Here is a 13,274-nt window from a genome sequence, read left to right as displayed (position 1 = left end):
TGTCGTCGTGGTTGTTGTTGTTGTTGTTGTTGTTGTTGCTGTTGCTGTTGTTGTTCAGTGATTGCCTTGAGGTTGTTGTTTTCGACTACTGCTTTGGCTGTTGTTGAGGAGGAAATTATTTCCCCTTCAGGGTTCATAAAGTATCTCTTTGTCGAGCGCGTTCCAAAACGATGAAAGGACCATTCATCATCCTCTCCTACGAGAGGGGAGGGAGAAGCTGAAGAACTGCCAAGACACGACGAATCCATGTTCCATCAACACGATGAATCCATGCGCTCTGCCACCTGTTGCTCTTGTCTTGCGACACACCAACAAGTTATCGAAGCCAGTTTTTTTTTTTTTTTTCTTTTGAAAAATAGGTCATTCCTCATCGTTTCCACTCCGACTAACTGTTGTGGTTTGTTTGTTCCTGTTCCCGTGTGTGTCTCCAGCCAGCCACTCAGACGAGGGTTCGGACGTGGACTCGGAGCCGGGCCTGCCCCTCAAGAGGAAGCAGCGCCGCAGTCGGACCACCTTCACGGCTGAGCAGCTGGAGGAGCTGGAGCGGGCCTTCGAGAGGACGCACTACCCCGACATCTACACACGGGAGGAGCTGGCCCAGAGGGCTAAACTCACAGAGGCCAGAGTACAGGTTAGATAGAGACACACACACACACACACACACACACACACACACACACACACACACACACACACACACACACACACACACACACACACACACACACTATCACAACATCTACACATGAGAAGAGCTGGCCCAGAGGGCTAAACTCACAGAGGCCAGAGTACAGGTTAGATAGAGACACACACACACACACACACACACACACACACACACACACACACACACACACACACACACACACACACACACACACACACACACACACACACACACACACACACACACACAGACTATGCCGACATCTACTCTAGCACCAGAGGGGCTACAGTGGCTTTAACCCTCACACACTCACACCCACACTCACACTCACACACACACACACACACATTGTGAAGCTGTCCAGTCCCGGGGGTCCAATCTAGCCTGTGACTGTTCTGTGATCTGCGAGTGTGTCCATTCCTGGGGATGTAAGCCATATGGGTGTTAAACTGCCCTGGCATGGTGCCATACACTCCCCCTAAACACACCCGCCAGCCTTCAGTCACATGGGTCAAAAGGACACACACACACACTAACACACTCTCTCTCTCTCTCACACACACACACACACACACACACACACACACACACACACACACACAGGCCCACTGTGTCCTTACTGGCGAGGGTTTCCTGTTATTAGCTATCCTTTCTGTAAGAGAGCTTTTTAAATAGATTCAGAAAAAGGCAGAATTAGAGCCTGTATTAATAGCCAGCCATTAAACATGTTTAATCGGCTCAAGGGCTTGATTTATTCTCTCTTATCTGAAACCCGTGACTGAGTACACAAAGACATGATGTCACTGGAGTTTCACACCACACTCCAGATGTTCAGATCACTTATCTGTTGAGCTCGGGGGGCTATGGAGTGGACATACACCCACACACACACACACACACACACACACCACATTCTAGTCAACACAGCAATGACGAAAGAGAGATATTAATAATAGCACTATATTTAAATCGGAATGAACCCCTTTTTTTTTACTTTAAGAATATTTTGAAAACTAAACGTTTCTTCTTCTGTTCCTTCCTCAGGTGTGGTTCAGCAACAGGAGAGCCCGTTGGAGGAAGCAGGCGGGCGCCAGTCAGCTGATGGCGTTCAACCACCTGATCCCTGGCGGTTTCCCCCCCTCGGCCATGTCCAGCCTGCAGCCCTACCAGCTGTCTGACAGCCCCTACCAACCCACCTCCATCTCACAAGGTCAGCACAGCACGCTTTCTTGTTAGTTCTCTTCATACTGATCGGAGAACGATCGTATATGTACGTATATATATACAACATGACCCGTTAACCACGTATTCAGTGATTATTCATTTGTCTTCTCTCTCTCTCTTGTTCTCTTGTTTTCTCTCTCTTTCTTGTTTTCTCTCTCTCTCTCTCTCAGCAGTATCAGAGCAGCACAGTACGGTCCACAGGCCTCAGCCTCTCCCCCCCACCTCGGTGCACCAGGGTGGGCTAGGCTCGTCAGCGGGGGCCCAGGACGGGAGCTCGGCCTACTGCCTGTCCTCCGGGCGCCACGGCTTCTCAGGCTACTCCGACAGCTACGTGCCCCAGCCAGGACACGCCAACCAAGTCAACCCCTCCATCAGCAACGGTCTCTCGCCACAGGTCAGTACACACACACACACACACACACACACACACACACACACACACACACACACACACACACACTGCTACGTTCTCCCTATACACACAGACCTATACACACACGCACACACACACACATGCACACACACACACACACACACGCACACACAAATGTAACCTGACCGGGCGAGGGCTTTGGTATAATGACTCACAGTGGCAGTAGGTGTGTGTTTCTCTGTTAGGTGCCAGTGTGATGGCACGGTTGATAACCGGGCGAGCAAACGAGCGAGAGGACGATGGAGTGAGTGAGTGAAAGAGAGAGAGAGAGAGAGAGAGAGAGAGAGAGAGAGAGAGAGGACGATAGATATGAGGGATAGGAAGAGTGGCAGACGGACGATGACACAAATGAAAACTGAAAAGACAATTATGGGCGATTACACACTCATCAGCATGGCGTGGCGGGCTGCCCTGCGCTGCCAGGGGCCGCGCTAACAGGCGGAAAACGAGCTTTTAACCACCCTCAAAGGGTGGCCAAGGCCCCACGCAAGGCATGCTGGGTACCATGTCCTATGAGAGAGGGAGAGAGAGAAAGAGAGAGAGAGAGAGAGAAAGATGATCAGGCTCCTGCCTAGCGGTGATAAAAACATGCCTCAGGCAACTCTGTCTCTATTACTGAGGAAAGCCTAAGGGTGTGTGTGTGTGTGTGTGTGTGTGTGTGCATGTGTGTGTGTGTTTGTGTTTGAGCTAGAGAGTGTGTGTGTTTATATATGAGAAGTGTTTTTTTTATCAGCAATGACAGCATGACAGGCAAGAAACACAACCTACAGATGGGGAGAATCACTGGGATAATGAATGCTAATTGACTGCTTTGATATGTGAAGTGCACAGTGGTGAAACACACACACAGACACACACAGACACACACAGACACAGATAGATACACACACACACACACACACACACACACAAAGCAGGTTCTTCTCCAAGACGAGGCCACAAACACCTCTCACGCTGATATTAGCCTGTGTTTATCATCATGAGCAGTAGACCTTTTGTGCTCGCCTGCTCCTCTCTGAAAAGCCTCCAGTCACACACTCAACCAGTTTAGCTCGACACCAGGTGTGGTGGTGGGTTCACACACAGGGTCACTAGATGACTTAAACTCTACTTAAAAAGGCCAAAGGTGACATTCCCTCCTACCTGGTTTTAGCATTAGCCTCAGTGTGTCGGAATGGGCCTCGCTTTAGCTTTGGAGAGAGAGAGAGAGAGAGGGGGAGAGAGAGAGAGAGAGAGAGAGAGAGAGAGAGAGAGAGAGAGAGAGAGTGAGGGAGGGAGGGAGAGAGAGAGAGGGAGAGAGAGAGAGAGAGAGAGAGAGTGAGGAGGGAGAGGGAGAGGGAGAGAGAGAGAGAGAGAGAGAGGGAGAGAGAGAGAGAGAGAGAGAGAGAGAGGAAGAGAGGGTGGTTGGCGGTCATCTCAGCTTGCATTAGGGGGGTCTGGACACTCGGCGTCTGGAATGTTAGCTCAGTCTGGAATTGCAATCACGGAATGTTCCAGCGTCTTAATTGATTGGAATGAAGGAATCTATCCCGTCGTAACGCGGTGTGTAATTTATGCAAATGACTCACTTTGTTGACTAATTAGTTTTAATTCATCTGCTCGACTCTTTTAAATGCGTCTTGGAATAGGCTCATTTCCATATCAGGCTGGATGGTATTTTAAGTTAATAAAACGGGGAGGAAAGGAGAATTAATTAATTCTACGCCATTGATAGTAAATGCCTGAAACATACTCAAACCGATTAGACTTCGGATGCATGAAGCTGCGTTCTACAGCGACAGTATCTATAGAATCCTTTCTGAGCAAACGCCCGATGCGACTTTCTCAGAAGCCTCCGCATTTTCCCCTCACATATGATTATGTCTCTGTTTGTGGACCGTGGGGGTTGTTGGTGAAGAGAGCACAGAGCAGCAGAGGTTTGTTTACTAGGTGGAGACGGTTCTGCGAGAGGGTTTTTGGGTACGTGGTGCTTTCGCAGTATCACATGAACGTATTTTACGGTACTAAGTCTTAAAACATGTGCTCTAGACTCTTTGGGGTTTTGGGGTTGTGGCGAAAACAGCAGCGTAAGGTTTGTTTGGATATCACTTGTGGACGACTGTTTTGGTCGGAGACTAGTAAGGCCTTGTGTGCTTTCCTGTCCACATTCTTAGAAGTTGACTCGTTAGAAGCAGTAGTAGACTGACCTCAAAGTATTCAGACCCATTCTCTTAGTCCTAATACCTCATATGCCGCATACATGGAGTACTTACTTTACTCTCTGAGATCCTCTCTGAGAACTCTAAGATTCGTACTTGCTGCTGTATACTTTAAAGTAGTTGTACGGGGAGTAGTGGACTTTCTCAGCAGTGGGACCTCTGCTCTGAGCGTCCAGGCCTGTGCTGGGGTACCCCAGCCTAGGCTTCCCTGTGGTGTAGGGGTCTCGGGCGTCTGGCTGCTGATCCGGTGCATACCAGAGGAATCCTTTCTCACCGAGGCAGCGAGCGGCAGGGCTTTGCACCCCCATGAGGCCTAATCCCCGGAACTACCTCGAAACAGACACACCCCCGGGAAACGCCGCCACCGCCGCCTTCAATCAGAGAGGGTTATGACACACACACACACACGCACGCACGCGCACGCACACACGCACACACACACACACACACACACAGGCATAAGCTCTCACACACACACACACACACAGACACACACAAGCACGCAGACACACACACGAACGCAGACACACATTCTCACATACACACACTCTTCGACAGACACACAGAGATAAACCCATACTTAAAAACGACTTTAAAAGTACACATATATGTACTCTCAAACGTTCACACACACCAGGTCAGACCCCCAAAGCCAACGTATGTGTGACCGTCTGGATCAGATAGCCTTATGAAAGGGATCGTACAGTAGTACACAGATAACCTTTCTCCGATACTGTACCTAATCTCAAGTGTACGATATCCCGTGAGGAAATACGGGCGAAACGTCTTTTGACATAGTCCTACTGCTGGTACAATCTCCACTCGTGATTTAAGTGTGTGTATGCAATACCGTTATCTACGCTTTTGCCCTGTGAACATGGGAGCATGGGAACACACGCATACACCCACGCGCACGTACACACACACACACACACACACACACCGCTGTGAGATGAATGGGCTGTGTTGACCTCCATGTGTTTCCCATTTGTAGTCAGTCACACTTTACCATGTTCCTTAGACACATTAGGTTAGATTCCTCTGACAGGGCTCCTGTAAATTACACACACTCTGACACCCAGTGGGTGTGTGTGTGTGTGTGTGTGTGTGGGTGTGTGTGGGTGTGCGTGTGTGTGTGTGTGTGTGTGTGTGTGTGTGTGGCTGCCAGGTATCACTCACCATTAGTTCACCGTTCTGGCGTTTTTCTCCTGGTCTGTCATTCACGATTCTCTCACTCCTTCTCTCTCTCTTTCGCTCTGCCACTTTGATTCTTTCTCTCTCTTCCTCTCCGTTTGTCTCTCCCCCCCCCCCCCCCCCCGTCTCTGTCCTTTCTCTTTTTCTCTTGCTATCACTTTCTTACAGTCCCCCCCCTCTTTCTTGTTCTCTCATTCTCTCCACCTCTCCATATTTTACCCTTTTCTGCGATGTCTCTTCTCACGCGAACTCTCATGCAGCTGTTCACGATGTATCACCAAGGAGACCTCTTCACCCCTGACATCAGGAACACAAAGTGCTAACCACACACACACACTCACACACATACACACACTGCTATGCTCTCGTATACACGACCTATATGCATATGCACTAACACACACACACACACACGCTCACACACACATGCTCACACACACATGCTCACACACACACACACACACACACACACACACACACTTATTGGAAATGTGTAAAAGAATCATAGGCTACCCCTTGTTCCCACGTACCCTGTGGCCTCAATGAGCTGGCCCCACAAGGACACGGTGAATTTGGGGCATCCAGAGAGAGAGAGAGAGAGAGAGAGAGAGTTCATGTCTGTTTTTCTCCTTGAATATTCTGTCTAAACACAAAAAGGGCTATTCATAAAACATTACCATACCGTTAAACATACCACCTGTTTTTTTTCGAATACACCAATGATAGAAAGGCTATTTTGGTTTCTTGGATCGTTTCGTAGTGTATTTTCTTTTTTCTCGTCTTTATTTGAGGGCTCATTAAAGCATGTGGTCAATCTGACACAACGCCACGTCGTTCCACGAACAAACTCGTCAATTGAAAATCCACCGGGTAATTCTGAGGGGAAAAAAAAACGCTCCAAATATACGGAAAAATACGGAACAGAACTCCTGCGGTCCCATCAGAACCGACATCAGCTCTCCCCCACCCCACCCCCCCGTCCAGCCGTCTGTCCCGTCAGTTAGGAAGCGCCTGTAAAAGGAACCATGTGTGTGGCTGAACGCCGCATAATGTGTCTCTTATGGCCCTGAACCGTGAGCGAGGTTGGACCGCGGTCTACCTGCTTCCTATACGCACACTCGTCAAGGAACGATCGGTTCGGAATCAGATACCTTTTAAAGTAGCGTTCGTTTTTTTTTTTTTTTTCCGTCCGCGTCAATAGAGAGAGGGAACGGAAAGTTGACGGTCTGTTACGGCGTAGTTAGTGCGATTTTTGTCAAAGTAATCACGGGATTGAATTTATGGCTGCTGGCTTTTGTGTGATATATGGGTTGGGTTTTTTTTTAAATTCATTTTCCTGGTGTTGCATAGAGGAAACCTTTAAGTCTCGCTTAGCGTAGCATCGTAGCATGTCACAAGTTCAATATGGTCTCCTCACGCATAGACGGTACAGCTGGGAAATACATCCAACGCATTTTTGTTGAGAGACGTTTTTTTTTGTTGGAGAAACGCATTCTTATTTGATTAGACTTTATTCGATTAGATTCAATTCGATTCTATTCCATGTATGTCCTACCCTTCCCTAACCTCTCCTCCTCCTCTCCCCCCCCCAGGTTATGGGCCTGTTGAACCCAGGAGGTGTACCCCATCAGCCCCAGACTGACTTCGCCCTCTCCCCCCTCACTGGAGGGCTGGAGCCCGGGGGTGGCATGTCAGCCAGCTGCCATGGCTCCCAGCGTCTGGAGGGTCTGCCGGGCCTCCCCAGCATGCCCACCCTGCAGAGCTCCCAGTCCTACTGTCCGCCCACTTACAGTTCGCCCGCCTACACCATGGACCACCACCCCTCCTACCAGTACGGCCAATACGGACAGAGCAAGGTGTTTTTAAAATAAATAAATAATTTAATACCTATATACTCTCTTGTACACTGTGTATAGTAAGGTAGCTATGGGTTTGTATTAGTGGTTGTAAGCCCCCCCCCCGCCCCCCCCCCCAAAATTGGCATAAGACCAGGGAAGGGTGGTGCAGGTCGAAAATCGTTGATCCCATTCCTCATTCCATGTATTACAATGAGCCCGTCCTCTGATTTCTATCCTCCACCGGCCTCCCCTGATAGTAAGGTAGTTATGGGTTTTTTAAGTCCCCTAAATTTGCATAAGACAGTAGGTTGACATGGCCGCTGATTTCCTACGTGATAGAAACCCTACTGAACGTGGATTCTTCGTGGTGAAGTTGCAGGGTTTCACGTCTCAGTGGAATCAAATTGGCTTCTTGTTTTTGTGTTATTTTTTTTTGGTTCTTGTTTATTTTTGATTACTGTGAGAGATTTTACATCACCATGAGAGTTCATAGTATCATTCCACTCTATTTTCTCCTGCTCTGAGTCTGACCGTACCCGAGGCTTTTAGATTTTTTTCCCGAATCGTATAAATAACGTTAATCTCCCAAACATGATGAGAGCCCCTCTCGAACCACTCAGCCGGGGCGCTGAGATTACACGTATGTCAGAGACGGGTAGCAGAGAGGCCACTTCAGTTTACATTACCATTACTACAGCCTCCACGTGGGCTTGATACAGAGTGCATGTAGGTTCACACACACACACACACACACACACACACAGATGCACGCACGCACGCATGCATGCGCGCACACACACACACACACACACACACACACATGCGCACACACACACATATACACACTTACTGACTTGCCCTTTCACGACCCCATGTGATGAGCTTGCCCATCAAACCCCACGTTCGCTCACCTAGCCATGTAATGACCCCATGGTAACGAAGATAGCCCACAGAAATGAAAGGAGCGGCTTCCCCCAAAGCATGTTTGACAGGAGGGGCGGGGGGCGGGGGGTGGGGGGGGCGGCGGTGGGAGGTACACTACCACATGTTGACTGGCCCATCAGTGGCGACATCTTGATGTCATTAATTTGGAGAGTCCAGGGAGGGACCCATGTGCAGCTCGCGGGGGTAGAGAGAGAGAGAGAGAGTGTGTATGTACATGTATGTGTCTGTGTCTGTCTGTCTGTGTGTGTGTGTGTGTGTATACACATCTGTGTGTGTGTGTGTGTGTGCACATGTACATCTGTGTGTGTGTGTGTGTGTATACACATCTGTGTGTGTGTGTGTGTGTGTGTAGAGGGTGGGGGTGACAGGGTCTATTTAACGGGGAGCGATATGGCCCTTGGCAGCCCCAAATTAGAACCATGTGTCCCTGTGGAGGTCAGATTTAGAGTTGTTATTGATCACTGGAGCAGATCCATGGAACAAACCAACACAGGCCCACTCCACCTCCCTTAACAGCCCAGCCCAGCCCAGCCCAGGCCAGGCCAGCCCAGGCCAAGCCAGGCCAAGCCAAGCCAAGCCAAGCCAGGGGGAGAGCCCCAAATATGACTCCCTCTTTAGAATGTCATCCCCCTCTCATTCCCTCGCTCTACCTTCCTCATCCGGTTTCCTCCTCTTTTCTAACCCTGCTCTCATCCACTTTATATCCTCACCCCTTGTTAATACACTCTCACCCACTCTCACCCTCACCCCTCCTCTCCTCTCACCCTCTCACCCCTCTCCTCCATCAGGCTCCTTGCCCTGGCACAGGATGGTACAGTATGATGTGAAACACTGTGAGTTAAGTTCTAACCCTCCTTCTCTCTCTCTCTCTCTCTTCTTTTTTCTCCCTCAGGTGCCTTTCATTATCTGAAGCCCCAACATCGCCTGCCCTGAGTCGGAAGACTTCTCAGGCCAACCTGACAGTCAACTCCGGAGCACGCACACACACACACACACACACACACACACACACACACACACACACACACACACACACACTCACACTCACACTCACTCACACATACTCTCCCCCCGTTCCCCCCCTCCACCCCCACCTACAACCACCAACCCCCCACTAGCCCTTGAGGAGAAGGGACAACACACTCAGAGAGAAGGGGGAAGGCGGGGGGTGGTTTTGGAGGGGGGGGGGGGTGGGGGTGGTGGTGGTGGTGGTGATGGGGATGTGAGGGGAGGGGGGGGGGGGGTTGACTTGGATAATCAGGACCAAAGGGGCAGCCTCTCCAGTTACCTGGCACAGGCCCTGGCCTCGCGCTTCACGTCAAGCTCCGGAAAAACAAGCACGTCTCGCTCCTCCATGCTTGAAGAGGAAACGAAAGAGGAGGAGGAGGAGAAGAAGAAGAGGAGAGGAGAGGCAGAAAAGAAAAGAAAAAAATCAGAGGAAAAAAAAAGAAAAAGAAAAAAAAGAATTCAAGACTGTATTTGATTTGTAAGAAGTGGCAGAGGGGATTTTGTAAACAGTTGTTTCTTCTACGCGCTTTCGGGTTCACTATGGCAGGGGGGGGAGGAAGGGTTAGAACACACTCCTGAAGGAAGAGGTGATCATGGGACTTGTAGTCATCGCCTCACTCAGCCACGATGCTCTTTCTCGTGGCTCAATCGACATCACAAATGTCTTAGGGAAAATGTCATGTAACGTCGATATAATTCACGCATGGACTTCGGAGGAGAAAGACGGACAGACAGACAGACAGACAGAGAGAGATAGAGAGACACACAGACAGACAGACAGACAGACAGAGAGAGATAGAGAGACACACAGACAGATAGACAGAGACACAGACAGACGGATAGACAGACAGACAGAAAGACGGACGGACAGACAGACGGACAGAAAGACAGACGGACAGACAGACAGAAAGACTGACAGACAGGCAGGCAGACAGACAGACAGGCAGGCAGAAAGACAGACAGACAGACTGACAGTAATTAACCTGAAAGCGCTGCAACCCAAAGAAAGTGCAATGCATTCATACCTCAGATGAAATGAATTGACACATATTCCAATGTTTGAATTACATCTGTCAAAAAAAAACATGTTTTCTTTATTTTCTATTTGATCTATTTGTTCAATTTCAGTATTGTCATAAGTATAAGAAACGGATCTGGGTTGCACGGAACATTTCCAAGCAAAAGATAAACTGAACGTACATTCTTTTTGTTCTACTTAATAAAAACAACAAACGGTTCCTTTAACATGATGTCATAAAAGCCAAATGTTTCGATACAGTTTTTTTTTTGCCAATCAGAGTGTCAGTTAATGATGTTCTTGTAAATGATGTTCTCGTCCACCAGGGCTTCAGAAAGCACGTCACTTGTTTTCAGTATTTATTCAGTGTCCACCTCTCCTCTGTGTGTGTGTGTCCCTGATGTAAGCAGTCAGTGGCGCTCTCTGTAAGTCTTAAACAGCCACGGAAAGGACACGGTTATTTTTCTGCCTCGTTCTTGTTTTTTTTAATATACATATATAATTTTCATTTATGACTGCATAAAATGACTTTGTTGTAATATGTCTTGTGTCAAATGCAGCACTATTTACTATTTATAATAAACTATATAAAAATGTGCACAAGCTGTTTGCTTTTTATTCTACATTGGTATGTGTGTATGTAACATTTCTGAAGAAAACGTTTGATGGACTACAAGCGACTATGAGTCATGATTTTTCAGTAAATGGAATTGGTTAAAATGATGTGATTCATATATTTGCCCGTTGTAAAGATCGACATGATTAACAGTGCAATCCAATAAGAGGCCTTCCCATTGGAGCTGTGACTCACACAAGACAAGATGGCTCTGCCCCAAGTGATCTTCACTGGAGGGACCACTGACTGGAACACGACACTGACTACATTTACCGCCATTTAGGGCAAACACTTCATTCTTTCTTGCTTTCGTTCTTGCTTTTGTTCTTTCTTTCTCATTCATCCTCTCTCTGTCGCTTTCTTTCTTTCTGTCTCTCTCTTTTTCTTGCTTTCTGTCTCTCTTTTTTTCTTTCTTTCTGTCTTTCTTTCTTTCTGTCTCTCTCTTTCTTTCTGTCTCTCTTTCTGTCTCTCTCTTTCTTTCTTTCTCCTTTCTTTCTCGTTCTTTCTTTCTTTCTTTCTTTCTTTCTCTCTCTCTTTCTTTCTGTCTCTTTCTTTCTTTCTTTCTTTCTTTCTTTCTCTCTCTTTCTGTCTCTCTTTCTTTCTTTCTGTCTCTTTCTTTCTTTCTGTCTCTTTCTTTCTCTCTGTCTCTCTCTCTCTCTCCTCTTTCATGTGCTTCAAGTCGTGTGATGTCGATTGCCATGACAAAGAGCACCGTGGCTGAGTGAGGTGATGACTACACATCCCAGGGTTTGTTGTAGTTTTGCTGCAATAAGATCATTTTGTTTTCCATGAAAAACAAGTGGAGGAATTGAAAACGAACGCCCCCCCACCCTCCCATCCACGGCACACACGCACGTCCAGAACCAATTGTGCATAAAACATGTTTTTTATTGTTTATTTGAGGCTGCATATGAGCTGACAGGGGACGACGCATCGCATGCTCTCTCTCTCCCCCCAATCCCTCCCTCATTTTAAAAAAGCACATGTAGTCATTCATAAATATATCTCATTTCATAAACACTTCTTTCGGACAAATGCCTTCTCCCCAGGGGACCCCTTCACACCCGTAATGGGTAAAGCAGAGCCCCCTGTAAACGATATAAACACAACACACACTCAGACAGACACACGGGGACATTCGTCACTGCCACCATCTCTGCAGGGTTCAGGGGGGGGGGTGGAGGGAGAGGAGCCCCCATCGCCCAGTGAGAAAGAAAAACACTGCTCACCCCGGTCGCCAGACAACTTCACAAGTTATTGATATCGCGGTGAGTTTTCATCGCTCCCTCATTCTCTTTTTTCTTTCTCTCTCTCTCTCTCTCTCTCTCTCTCTCTCTCTCTCTCTCTCTCTCTCTCTCAGGGGATGAGGGGATCAGGTGCCTGCAGCTGCCCATGCCAGTCAGTTTTATAAGTGTGCGTGTTCGGTGTGTGTGTGTGTGTGTGCGTGCCCGTGTGATTGAGAGTGCTCCTACAGCATAACTGCATGTTCACGTACACGTTTTCTATGTCTACGAGTGTGTTGGCAACTCTGCGTACGTGTGTTTATTTGTGTGTAAGTGACCGTGTGTGTGTGTAATGTTTGTTTGTGTGTCCTCTGCAAACATTGAGATCAAGGCGAGATCCGATTTCATTATTTTCTTAGTCCTGGGCCAAATCTTTTTTTTCTTCTTTTTTTTACAAGTGCTTAACTTGTAGGACACAATGGGTGAAGAAGCCAAAGGGTTCCTCTGGAATGGAGTGTCACTCAAACAGCTACACACTGGAGACAACTTAACCTCTGACCCCCTACACTCTTTGAAATGAGTAGACTACTTGACCGGAGCTGACAACAGCCCCACCGCCTCTGCAGCCCTCCTGGCCCTCCGATTGAAAGTGAAGGCAAGGAGAGAGTGAGGGAGGGAGGGAGGGAGGGTTAGGGGGGAGAGAGAGAGGGTGAGAGAGAACAACTGGTTTGGAGATGCCTCCGGGCGAAAACATTTCAAGGAGAATTGTGATCTGATGTGGTTGCTATCTGTGTTCACTTGACGAAACATGACCTTTTTTTTTTTTAACAACACGAAATATACTGTTCAACACCAACAATCTTTCCATAAAAGGACTGTGTTAGTAATATCATTTGGGTTAGGGTTAGGG

The 13,274-nt window shown here is 48.0% G+C and overlaps 1 protein-coding gene across 1 annotated transcript in view; it reads left to right on the top strand.

The window, feature by feature from the left end:
- pax3a (paired box 3a) overlaps positions 1-9,409 on the top strand; it is a gene marked incomplete at both ends in the record, with an annotated part of 20,597 nt that extends 11,188 nt beyond the window's left edge. Inside the window, 5 exons of the mRNA XM_083689727.1 lie at positions 432-631; positions 1,712-1,877; positions 2,062-2,285; positions 7,309-7,572; positions 9,392-9,409. Of these exons, the coding sequence (XP_083545853.1) occupies positions 432-631; positions 1,712-1,877; positions 2,062-2,285; positions 7,309-7,572; positions 9,392-9,409 (872 nt within the window). The remainder of the gene's footprint in view (positions 1-431; positions 632-1,711; positions 1,878-2,061; positions 2,286-7,308; positions 7,573-9,391) is intronic.
- Between the last annotated feature and the right edge of the window lie 3,865 nt (positions 9,410-13,274).

The sequence above is a fragment of the Argentina silus genome, assembly GCF_951799395.1.
Source record: "Argentina silus genome assembly, chromosome: 18".
Classification (NCBI taxonomy): domain Eukaryota; kingdom Metazoa; phylum Chordata; class Actinopteri; order Argentiniformes; family Argentinidae; genus Argentina; species Argentina silus.
The sequence above is the reverse complement of the archived record's forward strand: the minus strand, read 5'-3'. Positions and strand labels throughout refer to the sequence as shown.